Source organism: Hypanus sabinus, chromosome 1, assembly GCF_030144855.1.
Source record: "Hypanus sabinus isolate sHypSab1 chromosome 1, sHypSab1.hap1, whole genome shotgun sequence".
In the NCBI taxonomy this organism is placed as follows: domain Eukaryota; kingdom Metazoa; phylum Chordata; class Chondrichthyes; order Myliobatiformes; family Dasyatidae; genus Hypanus; species Hypanus sabinus.
The window spans coordinates 168,318,665-168,335,033 of NC_082706.1; the positions used below are offsets into that span (position 1 = coordinate 168,318,665).

A 16,369-nucleotide genomic window follows, 5' to 3' on the forward strand; every position below is an offset into this window, starting at 1 on the left:
ATATCCCTCCATACACCTCTCATCCATGTACCTGTCCAAGTTTTTCTGAAATGTTAAAAGTGAGCCCACATTTACCACTTCATCTGGCAGCTCATTCCACACTCCCACCACTCTCTGTGTGATGAGGCCCCCCCTAATATTCTCTTTAAACTTTTCCCCCTTCACTGTTAACACATGTCTTCTGGTTTTTTCTCCCCTAACCTCAGTGGAAAACGCCTGCTTGCATTCACTCTATCTATACCCATCATAATTTTATATACCTCTATCAAGTCTCCCCTCATTCTTCTAGTAGAATGTCCAACAACCTGTACCAATTATTTTCAACAAACTTTGGCTTCTTACAACATGAAGTATTTTTTTAATATGTGTAGAATGAAAACTGTTTTTTGCCTTGAAGCAAAAATGGGAAGAATGACTCTTTCAAAACTTGTGCTTGGATTTAACATAAAAAGCAAATTAATGCAGACAAATGGTATTTTCCCAGTATCCCTGTTTTATATTTGATAGGTTCAGTAAATTGATATTCCATTGAAAACAGTAAGGTTTACTTAAATTTCCTTTCCACTTGCAGTTCTAATCAGAATTACTTTGAGATGTTTTCTCATAGAATGAATAACAATCTGTATTAAAATATCCTGTTTGTCCAAAGGAGCCATTAGTGACAGAATCAAAATTAGCTGACATTCTTTGGTAAGGTTATTACCAGTTACACTCAGTGCCTACTTTACTAGGTACACCTGTGCATCTGCTCATTAATGCTTACATCTAATCAGTCAATCATGCACCAGCAACTCAAAGCATAAAAAGATGCGGACATGGTCAAGAGGTTCAGTTGCTGTTCAGACCAAACATCAGAATGAGGAAGAAATGTGATCCAAGTGACTTGTACTGAGGAAATGATTATTGGTGCCAGACAAGTTGCTTTGAGTACTGATCTCCTGGGATTTTCACACACAACAGTCTCTGGAGTTTATAGAGAATTGTACAAAAAGACAGAAAATATATAGTGATTGAGAGTTCTGTGGGTGAAAACAGCTTCTTAATGAGAGAGGTCAACAGAGAATGGCCAGACTGATTCAAGCTGACAGAACGGAAGCAATAACTCAAAAAAACTGTGCTTTACAACAGTGGTGTGCAGAAGAGCACCTCTGAATACACAACAGGTCAGTCCTTGAGGTGGATGGGCTACAGCAGCAGAAGACAGTGAACATATGGAAATACACACTTGTGGCCTCTTTATTAGTTATTTCCTGTACATAATAAAGTGGCTACTAAGTACAAATTCCATATTTTAGTGTATTATGTTAACCAGTATAAAAGAGAAAGAAAAAATAGTAACACTAAAATGATGTAGACATTAGTAAAATCATGTATTATTTTATAATTGAGAAGTGTGTAAATAATAAGTTTTATGATGTCCAGCTTGGCTCTGAAGATAATTGATAAGGACATGGTAAGAAGTTTCAGTAAATCAAAATGTGCAAGCCACATTAAACCATGCTCTCATTCCACGTAAGTTTAAAATATAGCACTAGTGTGATTTCAAGTTGCAGTTCTTTATTGGCAGCCTTTATTTACCTAAACGTATATCGATAGGACTTTTTGTTTACTAGATTGTACTAAATAAGGGTTGGTTAGCTTATTAAGCCTGAGACCTAGGTCTTCCTGATAGGTTTATTTCAAGCAAGGTAATTTTTGCACTTTTTAATTGTGTTCAAAGACCTCCTGATCAGCAGCCAGATCAACTCTTACAACCAGAAATCTGAGGTGCACTCGAATGAAATAATTTGTCCTGTGGGTAGATGAGCGCATGACCCTGCAAAGGTTTTCTACTGTTGCAAAAGCTAAGCAGGGCCAGCTTTCATTTCAGTTATTTTCATGTTTATCAAAATACATCAGTTACTTCCACCAAGCCAACATAAATTTAAAATTTGAATTTGACCTGTTTTAAGACAGTACGAGGTAAATACTAACATGAGATAATGGACAGTAATGTAATATTTTAATGCCTTAACTCTTGATAAATCAATTTGTTTGGAAACTGCTCATCATGAATTCTTGCGAGATATATTAGGAGAGCACTGATGCATATTTTCCCCGGGCAAAAACATCATCTGATTTAGGATTAGACACGACCTGACGATTTCGAACCGGAACCTTGTATGCATGGACTGTCCTCAATTCTCACATGAAAGACAGAGTTAAACATGTCTATGGTAACCGGGATTAACGTCCCCAGCTTAATGCTTTCTCCTTACCTATTGGCTTTTCCAGCCTTGGGACAAACACGGCTTTTTCTTTAGTGAACCTCTTGTAGTCTTGATCCAGGGCATAGAAAGTATCGTATCGCTTAACTGTGTTCCTCCGCCCGTTATTGTTGTCTCCCACGCCTTTTAAGATGAGGTCTAAAGGTGATTGTTTCGCTTTCTGCCTCGTCTCTGCTCTGCTTTCACAGTGACCCGCAGTGACCAAGAGAAGGGCGATGCCCAGCAAAGTGTTCCATCTCCGTCGGCCCATCTCTACATAAAGGAAAAGTCGATAAAAGATTAACATTCTCTTCAGAAGATCTTGAAGTACCAGGGAAACTCCGTCCTGCCTTCTAAATCCTGCTGAATGGACTGCTGACAGAAAGTGCTCCAGTCTGGCTTCGGGAGGGGATTTAAAGCCGCGTGTACAACAACTAGAGCACGACTGCAAAGTGGACGTTTTTTAAAATAAGGCTCATTAGATCAAATCTAAAGCTGCTCATCACGGGATGTGGAGGTGTCACAAGCACAATTCAGTTTCCACATTCTTGAGTTTTAACCCGTTTTACATCATGCGAGTATGCTCCATCCCTCCCTTAAAACATATTTCCTTCCAGACGTAATATCTCGTTAGGTCACGTTATAGACATGGATTAGGAAAGGTATTGCCAAAGCAGCACATTGCAATCCAGGCTTTAGTTCGGATCTACTTTGCACACATCACAGAATTCATTTAGCAAGTTGAAGGGGGTTTTAGGAGTTAGAAAGCGATGCAGAAACAATGCCGAATTTAGACGAAAATTTGCAATGACATTTTGGATGTCTACATTTGTAGATGAAATCACCGTGTATAACTGAAGAACTGCACGTCTGGCGAGACATTATAGCGTTCTAACAAATCGATCAAAATAACTCAACGGATATAGCAACTCAAAATATAACAGGATTAAATTCAAAGGCTCAAGCGAGTCGAATATCGTCAGTATACAATACTTTTATGTTATTAATACTGAATTCGGAAAAAAAAATGAAAATTAAAGGACAGGCTCACCTGAACGTCAAGCTATTGCCTCCAAGCTATCTTAAAAATACTGAGACGATAAATAAATTCAGTTAAATATCTTCTCGAATTTTCAAATTCCTTTTTTAATTACGTGCAAATAAATATTCTGGGTGACATGCACAACGCTCTGTATCTATCCACCCATACACCAGTCTTATATACATGGAGAAAGCGTGACAGTATCGACTTTAAGTGGGTGGCAAGCAATGGAAAGATCCTCTGGTAATCTCTTTTTCGAAGTTTACCTCTGGCGCACATCTTCATCCCGGTGGATTGAAACAGAAGCCCATCAATTAATAATAGTTCTGCAATCTCCCATATGAGCAAAAAGACTCTGTCTAGTTACTTGTAAATCTGTCAGTGCCGGGTATGCCATGCTGTGAGAGGATTATGTTCACAATTTTGGGATTCCCTAAAAGCTGCTGACGTCAAATGCTGTCTGCTACTGTCTGCAGAACTTCCCTTATTTCACTCTGTATTTGAAATATGACAGACATTCGGAAAAAGGAGTTTAAAAGCTTCTTCAAGACAGTCTGCAGATGCGGGAAATCACACAGTGATGGAGGACTTCAGCTAGTCAGGCAGTACCTATGGACGGAAATAAACAGTCGAAGTTTCCACCCGATACCCTTCATTGGGACTGAAAAGGAAGGGGACGGGAACCAGAATAAGAAGGTGCGGGAGGGGTGGGAATGAAAGGTGGCAGATGAGAGGTGAGACCAAATGATGGGGAAAGTTGGTGGGTGGGGTTGAGGGAGGGGGGAATGAAGTCGGAAGCTGGGAGGCGATAGATGGGGAAGGAATCTGAAAGGAGAGGACAGTAGACCAGGGAATAAAGCGAAGGAGGTGAAGACCAGGAAGAGGTGATGGGCAGTTGAGGGGAAGAGAATGGTGAGAGAGTAACAAGAAAGGGGAATGGAAAAGAGAGAGTGGAAGGGAGAGAAATTTCCAGAAGATAGGGAAATCAAAGTTCACGCTACCCAGGAGGTGTTCCTCCTCTGACCTTAAAATAATTAGTTTCAAGATTATTATGGAGAAGGATTGCTCTGGTCCTTGGCTTGAGATTCTAAATTGGAGAAAGATCAATTGTGATGGTGTCAGAAAGGATCTGGCAAGTGTGGATTGGGACAGGCTGCTTTCTGGCAAAGGTGTGCTTGGTAAGGGGGAGGTTTTCTAAAGTGAAATATTGAAAATTACAGAGTTTGAATGTTATTGTCAAAATAAAAGGCAAGGTCAAGAAGAAGGAGATGTATAGCAGGTATAGGCAGGAAGGAGAAAATGAGGTACTTGAGAAGTGTAAGAAGTACAGGAGAACACTTTAGAAGGAAATCAGGAGGGGTAAAAGAAGGCATGAGGTTGCTCTACTCAACAAAGTGAAGGAGAACCCTAAGGGCTTCTACAGATATGAGCATAGAACCTCCGGATAGAATTCATTTACTTGAGTGAGAATATCAAGGGGTAAAGGCATGTTTTAATTAAATTTCATACTTTAGGTTTATATAATTCTGTTAAATGTTTTAGTAGTTAATAAGTCTTCAAGCCACAGAAAGCTTTAGTTACTCATTTTTTTAATAGATCATAACATTTTAAAATTTTAATGGATTTTCTGTGGTCAAATGCATGCAAAGTTTAATTGACAACTAGCTAAGCTGTGTTACTTGCACTGCAATTAAACAGACTTGTATTAATCACTAGTCAATGCCCAGTTTTAGTGTGTAACTAATTTAGTATCTGATTTCATCACAGAGCAACTTAAAAGAGGCTGACAATATCCACACACTGACTTCAGACATGGCTCCCAGTAAAGAACCTGGCCTTTATGGTCTCTTTTCTTCTGCAAGGAGGTCAGAGGGATTGTGTAGGACTGTTGAATGGAACCAAAATGGTTGTTGTTCAACACGCCAAGGGCTCAGCCTAAGAGCTTCGCTCGCCTTTGGAGTATCGCGATTTCGTGGCTTTGGAGATGGGCAGATCAAAGGTCAGTGCCACGGCAGGAGATTGGTGTGGCATGGGAGTTGGAAGATCTATGGCTGTGTGGCCAGAGACCTAAGATCTTTGGGCACAGAGCTCAGAAAAAGTGACGCAACAGACTTTAAACATCGTAAACCAGCGAGTTGTTTGTTATGTCTCCCCTCTCACTGTGAAATGGAGACATCTCTTTCTCCCTTATTAGGGAGAGAGAGAGAGAGAGAGAGAGAGCCTGTGGTATGTTGAATACCGGGTGAACAAGTAGTCTTTGGAATACTGCAAGTCTGTGTCTTTGCCATTGCTTTGCTCAGGTTTGAGTGTTTGGTGGGGGGGTGACAATTTTTTTTTTGCCAGTGGGGGGAGGAGGGATCGTTGTTTGCTGCCGCTTATGTGCAGGAGGAAGGGGAACTGGGGGGGGACTTTGCTGTTCTAATATTTAACTGTCATTCATTCTTTGGGGGCACTCTTCTGTTTTCATGGACAGTTGCGAAGAAAAAGCATTTCAGGATGTATATTGTATACATTTCTCTGACATTAAATGTACCTTTGAAACCTATGTGGTACATATTGTCAGCAGTCAAATAGTAGCAAATGTTACAATTTAAAAGGATGCGAGGATAAATGAGATGAGCATTCAAATATTCTGTACATGAATCGAAAAGGTAAGGGCCATTGGTGCACCTCATATATCCCTGATGACATTAGGTCAATAGCCAAAGGAAAAGGGCCTATCTTGTGAAATAGAGGGTATAACAAACAATTGCTTGCACATGGCCCAACACATTTAGTTCACTTGTTGCCACAGTAAATAAATCTAACCTTGTATTAAAAGGACAACTTGGTGTTAGTGGAAGTGGAACTCACAGTAAATTGTGGATCCATTTCTCATTCTTGAGTTACTTGAGAGAACCAGACATCAGACTAGCCACAGAGGCCCAGAAATAAATAGAAACAGAAAATTTGTTCAGTGACAAGAAATTGGATGGAGCAAACAATTATAAATGATGGAAGTCCAGCACATACAGAAAATGGTGGAAGCAATTGAGGGTTCAAGCTAAGTCAGTTGGGAGAGAAATGAGCTGAACATTCTCAATCATGGACAAGTATGTGTATAATTGGAGCAATGTGGAGGACTGAAGAGAAAAGAGGGAATGTTTGTAACTAAAGTTGTCAAGGTAACGATTATTTTAAAAGGCATCAACTGGAGAGAAAGAAGACAAACAAAAGAAGTTGCTACATTAATATAGGGGAATCTATATAGGATAGGGGAATCAAGGGATATGGGGACAAGGCAGGGACTGGGTATTGATAGTGAATGATCAGCCATGATCTCAGAATGGCGGTGCAGACTCGAGGGGCCGAATGGTCTACTTCTGCACCTATTGTCTATTGTCTATTAATCTATAGAACATCTGTGGGGAGAAAGAGAATGGTAGAGTGAGAGAGAATGAGAGACTGAGAGACAGAGACAGATAGACAGACAGACATACAGAGAAGAAGAGAGAGAGAGAATATCACATAAACCTGTTAAATTGAATATTATGTCTCAATGGCTGCAACATGGGCTAGACAAAAGATGAGGTGCTGTTCACTGAGTTTCTGTTGAGCATTGTTGGAGAAGTGTCAATGGCCAGACACAGGCAGATCAAGAAAGGGAATTAACTGGTAGGAGACAGGAAGCTCGGCTCGGCTGAATAGAGATGTTCTGCAAAGTTATCTCCCAATTTGCACTTGGTTTCTCCAAAGTAGTTGAGACTATATCATTAGACTGAATGCAATACAGCAATCTGGAAGAAATTCAAGGCATGACTGCTTCCACTGAATGGTGGTAAAAGAAGAGGTAAAAGGTTAGGGTTTCATTTCCCAAAGATGAAAAACAAAATAGCTGTGAGAAATGGAGTGATTGCTAGATATAGAAGAGTGGTCCAGAAGGAATGATGCCTTCCAAGTCCTGATAAAGGGAGTAAAGGTAAAATACTTTTGGAGGAGGAATGCATTTTTAAGCTGGTGTAAACTATGGAAGATTTGGAACTGAGCATGGTGGCTGGTAGAGTGGAAGTCTTATTCTGACTGGGAGGAGAGGAGATGAGATCATAAGTGCAGTCAATAGTGGAGAACAAGTGAAGATCACTGCTAATTATGGTAGAGAAAAAGCCACTGATGAGGAGAAAAGGAAATATCATAAAGGCATTGGTGTATTACAGATGAGATGGTAAAACTGGAAAGGGAATCGGACCTTTACAGGAAGTAGGTTGGAATGAGGTGCTGTCAAGATAGCTGTGACAGTTGTGAGGCATATAGTGGACATTGCAAGCTAACTTACCCTTGTAGATTGAGAGTCAGGAAGTAATGCAGCATCGAAACAGAGCCATCATCCCAACATGGCTGTACTGTACCGCCCATCAGGTGAGTGAGAAGACACAGCAGAAAGAGAGAAAATAAATCAACTGCTGAAGAAACTCAACAGGTCTGGCAGGCAGCATCATTGGAAGAAATAAGAAACAGACAAAATTTATTACCGCTCAACCATCAGGCTCTTGAATCACTGGGGATAACTTCACTGAACTTCACTCGCTGCATCACTGAACTGTTCCCATAACCTATGGACTCACTTTCAAGGGTGTACCACCAGCAGCTGCCTCACACTGTGCCAGTTTCTCCTTCTGGTTTTTACATTCCACTTAGCTCTTTCCTTCTACCACATGCCCACTTCTGCGAGTGAATTGCTTTAGCGCAGCACCATAAGAATAGAATGTGGGTCTTGATCTGCTTCTTACAAAATAACAATGATCCCTTTATCTCTTTTACTCTCTGCTTTATCTCTGGAGAGAATCTGCAGCACATTCTCATTTGGGGAGCAACCATTAGTTGTGGTGGCCTTCCTTGTGGCAGACAGCAAGAAAATTCCCTGTAATTACCAAACACCAAAGACCACCTTGTCCCCTTTTATAGATTTATAGCATTATGGAGTTGTACAACACAGAAAAGTGCAACTTATTTTAAGCATCCAATGCCTTTCTTGAATAAAGTTGAGATTGCAACAAAATGATACTCACTAAACATGGTATGCGTAGCATGTAGGGTCAGGACACTGATAACAGAATCAAAGGAGCAGCTTAAGCATTCAAAAGAGCGGCTTCGTGGGGGGCCAACCAAAGATGCCCTTTTCTTTTTAAAGTGTGTTCTTTTATGATCCTAAGATGATACTTTACTCCAAGAACAACAGGTGCCGCAGGTCTACCGCATCTGTTCGTAGTTCAGAGCCACCAGCTGGGACATCGAAGAAGCTGGCAGATGAGTCAGAGAAGGAAAAGCCGGCACTCGGCTGGGTGAAGGAGAAGCCAGCGCTTGACCAGGAGAAGGAGAAGCCGATGCTGAGCTGGAACAAGGGGAAGCCGGCACTCGGCTGGGTGAAGGAGAAGCCAGCGCTTGACCAGGAGAAGGAGAAGCCGATGCTGAGCTGGAACAAGGGGAAGCCGGCACTCGGCTGGGTAAAGGAGAAGCCAGCGCTTGACCAGGAGAAGGAGAAGCCGATGCTGAGCTGGAACAAGGGGAAGCCGGCACTCGGCTGGGTGACGGAGAAGCCAGCGCTTGACCAGGAGAAGGAGAAGCCGATGCTGAGCTGGAACAAGGGGAAGCCGGCACTCGGCTGGGTGAAGGAGAAGCCAGCGCTTGACCAGGAGAAGTAGAAGCAGGCAGACGGCCGGGAGAAGGAGAAGCTGGTACTTCACTGGGACAAGGAGAAGCCAGCGGGTGGCTGAATTAAGGAAAAGCTGGTGTTCGGCCAGGAGAAAGAGAAGCCGGTGGGCAGCTGAGTGAGGGAGAAGCCAGCGCCCGGCTTGGAGAAGGGGAAGCCGGAGGTCAGCTGGGAGAAGGTTCGGAGGAGCTAACCTGAGTGCAGTCCGTGCTGCTGGCTACTCAAAAACACTGGAGTTGGTGCATGAAAGCAGAGTGTAGTGTAACCATAAGTGACTACCTTATACACTTCTCTTGTGATCTCAAGACCTTGTTGGACACTTGTGGTGAGACAGGCAACAAGGCAGCAGTGTGGCCTCAGTTGTAGCGAGGACAAGGCCTCAAGTGGGCTTACCTGCTGCTACAGTGCAGGTGCAGCATGGACTCACTCAGTTAGGAGCTGATTGCTCCCGTCAGTGCTGCTCTCCAGTGTTCAGCTAGCAGAAGAACGGGCTGGATTACCAGGAGCTGTACCATCAATTTGCACGTCACTCAGGGACTTGGACTCTACATGTGCTTTTCTTGTGTAGCAATCTGTGCGTGTGCCTTTTTTTTCCTTCTCGCTTTCTATTTTTGAATGTATGTTACGCACCTGGGCTCCAGATTTGACTGTATCCATGTATGGTCTGAATGATAATTGAACTTTGAACTTGATTTGATTCAATTTGAACAAGAGAGAGATGCAGGAACAGCTCTACTCTGGATTACAATTGTGTATACTGAATTAGATAGAAATGTTTTGCAGCTATGCTGGTTAAGAAGATCAACTAGAGAGAAAGTACAAGGAATTTGGGTTGCTGCTGTTCAAAAAGTGCCAAAAAATGACTCACTTGGTCCATTTGGAGAATACTAAGGAAGGGATTGAGGAATAAGACAAAAGAGGGAAATATAGAAATAAAGTACTGGTCTCTTGTCTTGTTCAACTTAAAGTGAAAAATTCAGGTAACATATTCCTAGATGCATATCTGTTATCCAGTTGTCTTGGTTACTGCACCTGCCTTCATAGACAGTTCAAATAGCTGCATGCTTATCTTATTAAACTATCTCACATAATTGCAGGTTATTATATAGGACCCTCCAGTCTCCTGTATTGAGGAATAAAGCACAAGTCTATGTCTTGATCCTCCAGCTACTTGCTAGAGACGTTACAGAACTATTGTAGAAAATCGTAGCTCAAAGACCTCCACATAATAACCTATAGCCATGTAAGATAGTACACCTGAAATGAGAGAGCAAATATTCACACTCTCTATGAAGGTAGCTACAGCAATATCTAATGCAATGATTAGCAGTATCTAATCATTGGATATATCTACAGCACAGCTAATTATGTATTGATAGAATTGCAGATGAAATTTGACAACTTTACATTTTTAGAGGAAGTGCGGCTTGGGCTGAAGATAAGGTGAGCAATGTTATATCAAGAGAGCATTGACAGCGTTGGAGATTAGAAAAATGTGGGCGGATATTCAAAACATATAAGATCATAACGAGCTTAGTAGGGTAGATATTGAGACGTTTCCAGTCATGAGAGAGCCACAAGCAAAGATAATAGATACAAAATAAGGGCTGGTCTTTTTAAGCTGAGGTACATGGAACAGTTTGTTTCACAGAGGGTGGTGAATCTCTGGAATTCTCTGCCACTCCTCCTCCCACAAGGGTGGGAGAGGTAGATCATTAGGTATACTTGAGGTAAGTACAGATAAATATCTGAAAGATCAAGGTATTGGAAGTTTGGGAACAGAAGAGGAGTTGAGGCAATAAAGAGCCATGGTTATACTGAATTGTGAGGCAGACTTAAGGGGATTGGTGGCCTACTCCTCCTCCTATTTTCTTGTGTTCTTGTGTCTGAAAGGAGAGCTACACTGTTACATACAAGGCCTTTCTGGGAGGAAGTAGGACAACAGTTTGGTCAAAGCATCAGAGAAAATACATCATCTGAAGGGGTAGAGGAAATAACAAGGAGGAATAGGACGAATTTCCTTGGGAAATGTAATGGACTCCATGGAGTGAACAGATTCCTTCTGTGTTATCATAAGATAATCCAAAAGTATTATTGATTATGGATTATTGATTACCTGACTGGCAGACCACAGTACGTGCGCTTGCAACACTGTGTGTCAGACAGAGTGGTCAGCAGCACTGGGGCTCCACAGGGGACTGTCCTGTCTCCCTTTCTCTTCACCATCTACACCTCAGACTTCAGCTACAACACAGAGTCTTGCCATCTTCAGAAGTTTTCTGATGACTCTGCCATAGTTGGATGCATCAGTAAGGGAGATGAGGCTGAGTACAGGGCGACGGTGGGAAGCTTTGTAACATGGTGTGAGCAGAATCATCTGCAGCTTAATGTAAAAAAGACTAAGGAGCTGGTGGTGGACCTGAGGAGGGCGAAGGCACCGATGACCCCTGTTTCCATCCAAGGGGTCAGTGTGGACATAGTGGAGGATTACAAATACCTGGGGATATGAATGGACAATAAACTGGACTGGTCAAGGAACACTGAGGCTGTCTACAAGAAGGGTCAGAACCGTCTCTATGTCCTGAGGAGACTGAGGTCCTTTAACATCTGACGGACGATACTGAGAATGTTCTACGAGTCTGTGGTGGCCAGTGCTATCATGTTTGCTGTTGTGTGCTGGGGCAGCAGGCTGAGGTTAGCAGACACCAACAGAATCAACAAACTCATTCATAAGGCCAGTGATGTTGTAGGGGTGGAACTGGACTCTCTGACGGTGGTGTCTGAAAAGAGGATGCTGTCCAAGTTGCATGCCATCTTGGACAATGACTCCCGTCCACTCCATAATGTACTGGTTAGGTACAGGAGTACATTCAGCCAGAGACTCATTCCACCGAGATGTAACACTGAGCATCATAGGAAGTCATTCCTACCTGTGGCCATCAAACTTTACAACTCCTCCCTCAGAGTGTCAGACACCCTGTGCCAATAGGCTGGTCCTGGACTTATTTCCACTTGGCATGATTAACTTATTATTTAATTATTTATGGTTTTATCTTGCTATATTTCTACACTATTCTTGGTTGGTGCGGCTGTAACAGAACCCAATTTCCCTTGGGATCAATAAATTATGTCTGTTTATCTGTCTGTCTGTCTGTAAGGGTTGGAAGAGATGACCATTTTTTTTTAAATCTCAAAGGCGACAGATGTCTGCTGTCCGTACAAATAGAAAGAGAAATAAATACTACAAATTCTGGAGAACTGCAACAGATCAGACCGTATCAATGGTAACAGAATGGAAGTTAACGTTTCAAGCAAATAACCCTTCATCAGAGTTGAGAAAAGTGAAAAGTTGAGTGTAGTTTAAGTCCTACATATGGGGAGGAATGAAGAAATGGACAGAATTGATGTGACAGGATGAAAACAAAAGTTGGTAATTGTTTATGTTGCCATCTAAAAAAAGACAGCTCATCTATGGCGATGAATAAATGAAGCAGAGAAAGAAAATGGAGAGAACGGTCCCAGCATGAAATGTTGACTGTTAATTCATTGCCATAGATGCTAACTAACCAGCTGAGAGCCCCAGCATTTTGTGTGTGTGTGTTGCTAGAGAAGGAGACAGAGAGGCAAGATTGTATTTCGAAAGCAGAATAAAAATAAAGTGGCTTGCAATGTAACCCGAGGTTGTTGCAAATAAATTGATAGTATATAGTAATGTAAAATGTAATTGCTTCTCACTCAAGCAGCTAATCATAACAATTAGTGTCTATGTTAAGTTTTCTGTGAGCAGTTTGATATGTTAAATGGTAATGAAGAATACATTATGCAATGTATTTATGCCCAATCAACAATTACTGAGAAAAAATTAGATCAGATGTGTGTGAATCCCACCTGGAGAAGTAATCTCTTTTATCTTGCAGTAAAAAGTTCTGAGAACAAAGAGGACAAAAATCAACTCCATCTATGCATGTTTTGAAAGACTACAGCCGTGAAGATCCCTGCTGCACCTAATGACCCAGTGATCTCCGATGTTAGGCTGTCTTTAAAGAGGGTGAACCCTCGCAGGTTGGAAGGTCCTGATGGAGTACCTGGTAAGGATATCCCTGCAAGCGCAAATGCTACACCTGTCCCCACACCTCCCCCTTACCACCATTCCGGGCCTCAGACAGTCCTTCCAGGTGAGGCAACACTTCACCTGCGAATCTGCTGGAGTCATCTATTGCATCCAGTGCTCCCGGTGTGGCCTCCTCTACATCGGCGAGACCCGACGCAGATTAGGGGACCGCTTCGTCAAGCACCTATGCTCCATCCATCACAATAGACAGGATCTCCCAGTTGCCACCCACTTCAACTCTGCCTCTCATTCCCATCTAGATATGTCCATACACGGCCTCCTGCACTGCCATGATGAAGCTAAACTCAGGTTGGAGGAGCAACACCTCATCCACCGTCTGGGTACCCTCCAGCCTGGTGGTATGAACATTGAATTCTCCAATTTCCGGTAATTCCCTCCCCCTTCCCCTGCCCCTAACCCAGGTCCCTCTCTGCCTCTCTCCCCTTTCAATTTTCTGCTTCTTTATCTCTACAGTCTTTAATGCTTATCCCCTCCCCCTCCCCCCTTTATCTTTCCTCTGATTGGTTTTCCACTTGGTGCCTCTAGGCCCTACTCCCTCCCCTATCTCCATTACTGGGCTTTGACCCTCTCTTCCCCTCCTTTCCTGATGAAGGGTCTCACGGATGCTGCCTGACCTGCTGAGTTCTTCCAGTGTTGTGTACGTATTCTTTGATCCACAGCATCTGCAGTTGTATTTTTGTGTTTTTGTGTTTTGACCATTGTGTCCTCAACTTTTTAACCGGAAGACCACAATCTGTGGGGATTGGTGATAACATCCCCTCCTCGCTGACAATCAACACTGGTGCACATCAGAGGAGTGTGTTTACCCCACTGCTCTACCCTCTATATACCCATGACTGTGTGGCTAGGCATAGCTCAAATACCATCTACAAATTTGCTGATGATACAACCATGGTTGGTAGAATCTCAGGCGGTGAAGAGAGGGCATATAGGAGTGAGATATGCCAATTAGTGGAGTGGTGCCACAGCAACAACCAACTCAACATCAGTAAGACGAAAGAGCTGATTGTGGACTTCTGGAAGGGTAAGACAAAGGAACACATACCAATCCTCATAGAGGGATCAGAAGTGGAGAGAATGAGCAGCTTCAGGTTCCTGGGTGTCAGGATCTTTGAAGATCTAACCTGGTCTCAACATATTGATGTAGTTATAAAGAAGGCAAGAAGCGGCTATACTTTATTAAGAGCTTGAAGAGATTTGGCATGTCAACAAATCTGTCAAACATGTCAAACAATTCTATAGTTGTACTGTGGATAGTATTCTTACAGGTTGCATCACTGTCTGGTATGGGGTTCTATATTCTGGCTATTCTGGTTATTCCACTATTCTGGCTACTGCACAGAATCAAAAGAAGCTGCACAAGACTGTTAATCTAGTTGGCTCCACCTTGAGAATTAGCCTAAAAGTACCCAGGACATCTTCAAGAAGCTGTGTCTCAGAAAGGCAGCGTCCATTATTAAGGACCTCCAGCACCCAGGGCATGCCCTTTTCTACTGTTACCATCAGGTAGGAAGTACAGAAGCCTGAAGGCACACACACAGCGATTCAGGAACAGCTTCTTCCCCTCTGCCATCCAATTCCAAAATGGACATTGAATCTTTGGACGCTACTTCACTTTTTTTTAAACATACAGTATTTCTGTTTTTGCACATATTTTTAAAATCCAGTCAATATATGTAATTGATTTACTTGTTTATCTATTTTTCTTTAATTTGTTTATTATGATAATTATTGTTTTTATTTTGTTTATTATTATTATTTATTTTCTCTCTGCTAGATTATGTATTGCATTCACCTGCTGCTGCTAAGTTAACAAATTTCACATCACGTGCCGGTGATAATAAACCTGATTCTGATTCTGAATCTGAAAAACTAAAGAAAATTGGCTGAATTTTTAATTATCGACGCAAACAGTTTATCAATTGTACAATTTCATTAATATAAAGAGCTAATCTCTAGTGCTGTCACTATGGCACTTCCATGTTCTCCTCTTGATTGCATGGGCATCCCCTTTTTCCAAAATCAGGTTGATTGTCAGGTATATTTTCTCTGAGGATTGTCACCTTGTTATGATGGTGGGGGTGGGGGGGTTTGTGAATTCCTGAAATCCTGAGAGCAATGTCATCAGGGTAGGGTTAACTCCATGGCAGTAAGGTCAAAGGGGAGGTTCCAGAAAAAATGTGATCCAAACAAGACCTCAACAGTAGAGCTAGCAGAAGATAATGACACATCACAACAGCAGTGAAGACTGAGGAATGCCCAGTGACCTCAACCAGTCAAAATCTGTGTGGTGGTTGCTTGTGCTTCAGCAATGCACAGGCATTCTCCATCGAGGGAATCCACCCACCATAAATTAGCCCTAATTATAGAGACAATTAGGCTGAGTTTATTAATTGGCTGTTTATTCGTTTCTATAGATGCTGCCTGACCTGCTGAGACCCTTCAGTATTTTGTGTGTGATGTTTAGTCAACCCGGAGGAGTGTGGTGGTGTTGGGGAACTGGTGAGGTCTATTATCAAGAAAGTAGCGGAGGGCTTCGAGGCCTTCTTGATGGGGGATGAAAGTGTATAAGGATTGGAGCACTCGCATAGGCCCCAGCTCCGTCCGCAACAACAGGCAGGATCTCCCGGTTGCCACCCATTTCAACTCTGCTTCACATTCCCATTCAGATATGTCCATACATGACCTCCTCTACTGCCATGATGAGGCCAAACTCAGCTTGGAGGAGCAACACCTCATATACCGTCTGGGTAGTCTCCAGCCCCTTGGCATGAACATTGAATTCTCCAACTTCTGGTAATTCCCCCCCTCTCCCTTCCCCCACCCCAGTTTCACTCTGCCTCCTCCTCCAGCTGCCTATCCCCTCTCTCATGATTCTGCCTTTTTCTACTACACAGTGTTTTCCCCTTACGTTCATTCTTCACTTTTCCTGCCTATCCCCTCCCTGCTTCCCCTCCCCCACCCCTTCATCTTTCCCTTTACTGGTTTTTCACCTGGTGCCTACCAGCCTTCTCCTTCCCACCCTCCCCCCCACCTTCTTTATAGGGCCCCTGCCTCCCTCTTCAGTCCTGATGAAGCGTCTCGACCCGAATCGTTGACTACTCGTTTCCACGGATACTGTCCGACCTGCTGAGTTCCTCCAGCGTGTTGTACGTGTTGCTCTGAATTAATAATACCTGCTGCACTGCTACCATACTCCACCCTCTACAAATTAGTTTATACTCTCCCAAGTAGCATGAGCAAGTCATCCTTCTTACTGCTGT

The 16,369-nt window shown here is 42.7% G+C and overlaps 1 protein-coding gene across 12 annotated transcripts in view; it reads right to left on the reverse strand.

Moving 5' to 3' along the window:
* alkal1 (ALK and LTK ligand 1) overlaps positions 1-16,369 on the reverse strand; it is an 85,873-nt gene that overhangs the window by 33,097 nt on the left and 36,407 nt on the right. For 8 of the 12 annotated variants that reach the window (XM_059980906.1, XM_059980884.1, XM_059980846.1 and 5 more), the window contains one exon: positions 2,259-2,519. In XM_059980906.1, coding sequence (XP_059836889.1) covers positions 2,259-2,519 — 261 coding nt within the window. Of the gene's footprint in view, positions 1-2,258; positions 2,778-3,554; positions 3,841-9,253; positions 9,326-16,369 lie in introns of those variants that run through there. The other 4 variants (XM_059980875.1, XM_059980865.1, XM_059980923.1 and 1 more) reach the window with 3 other exon arrangements.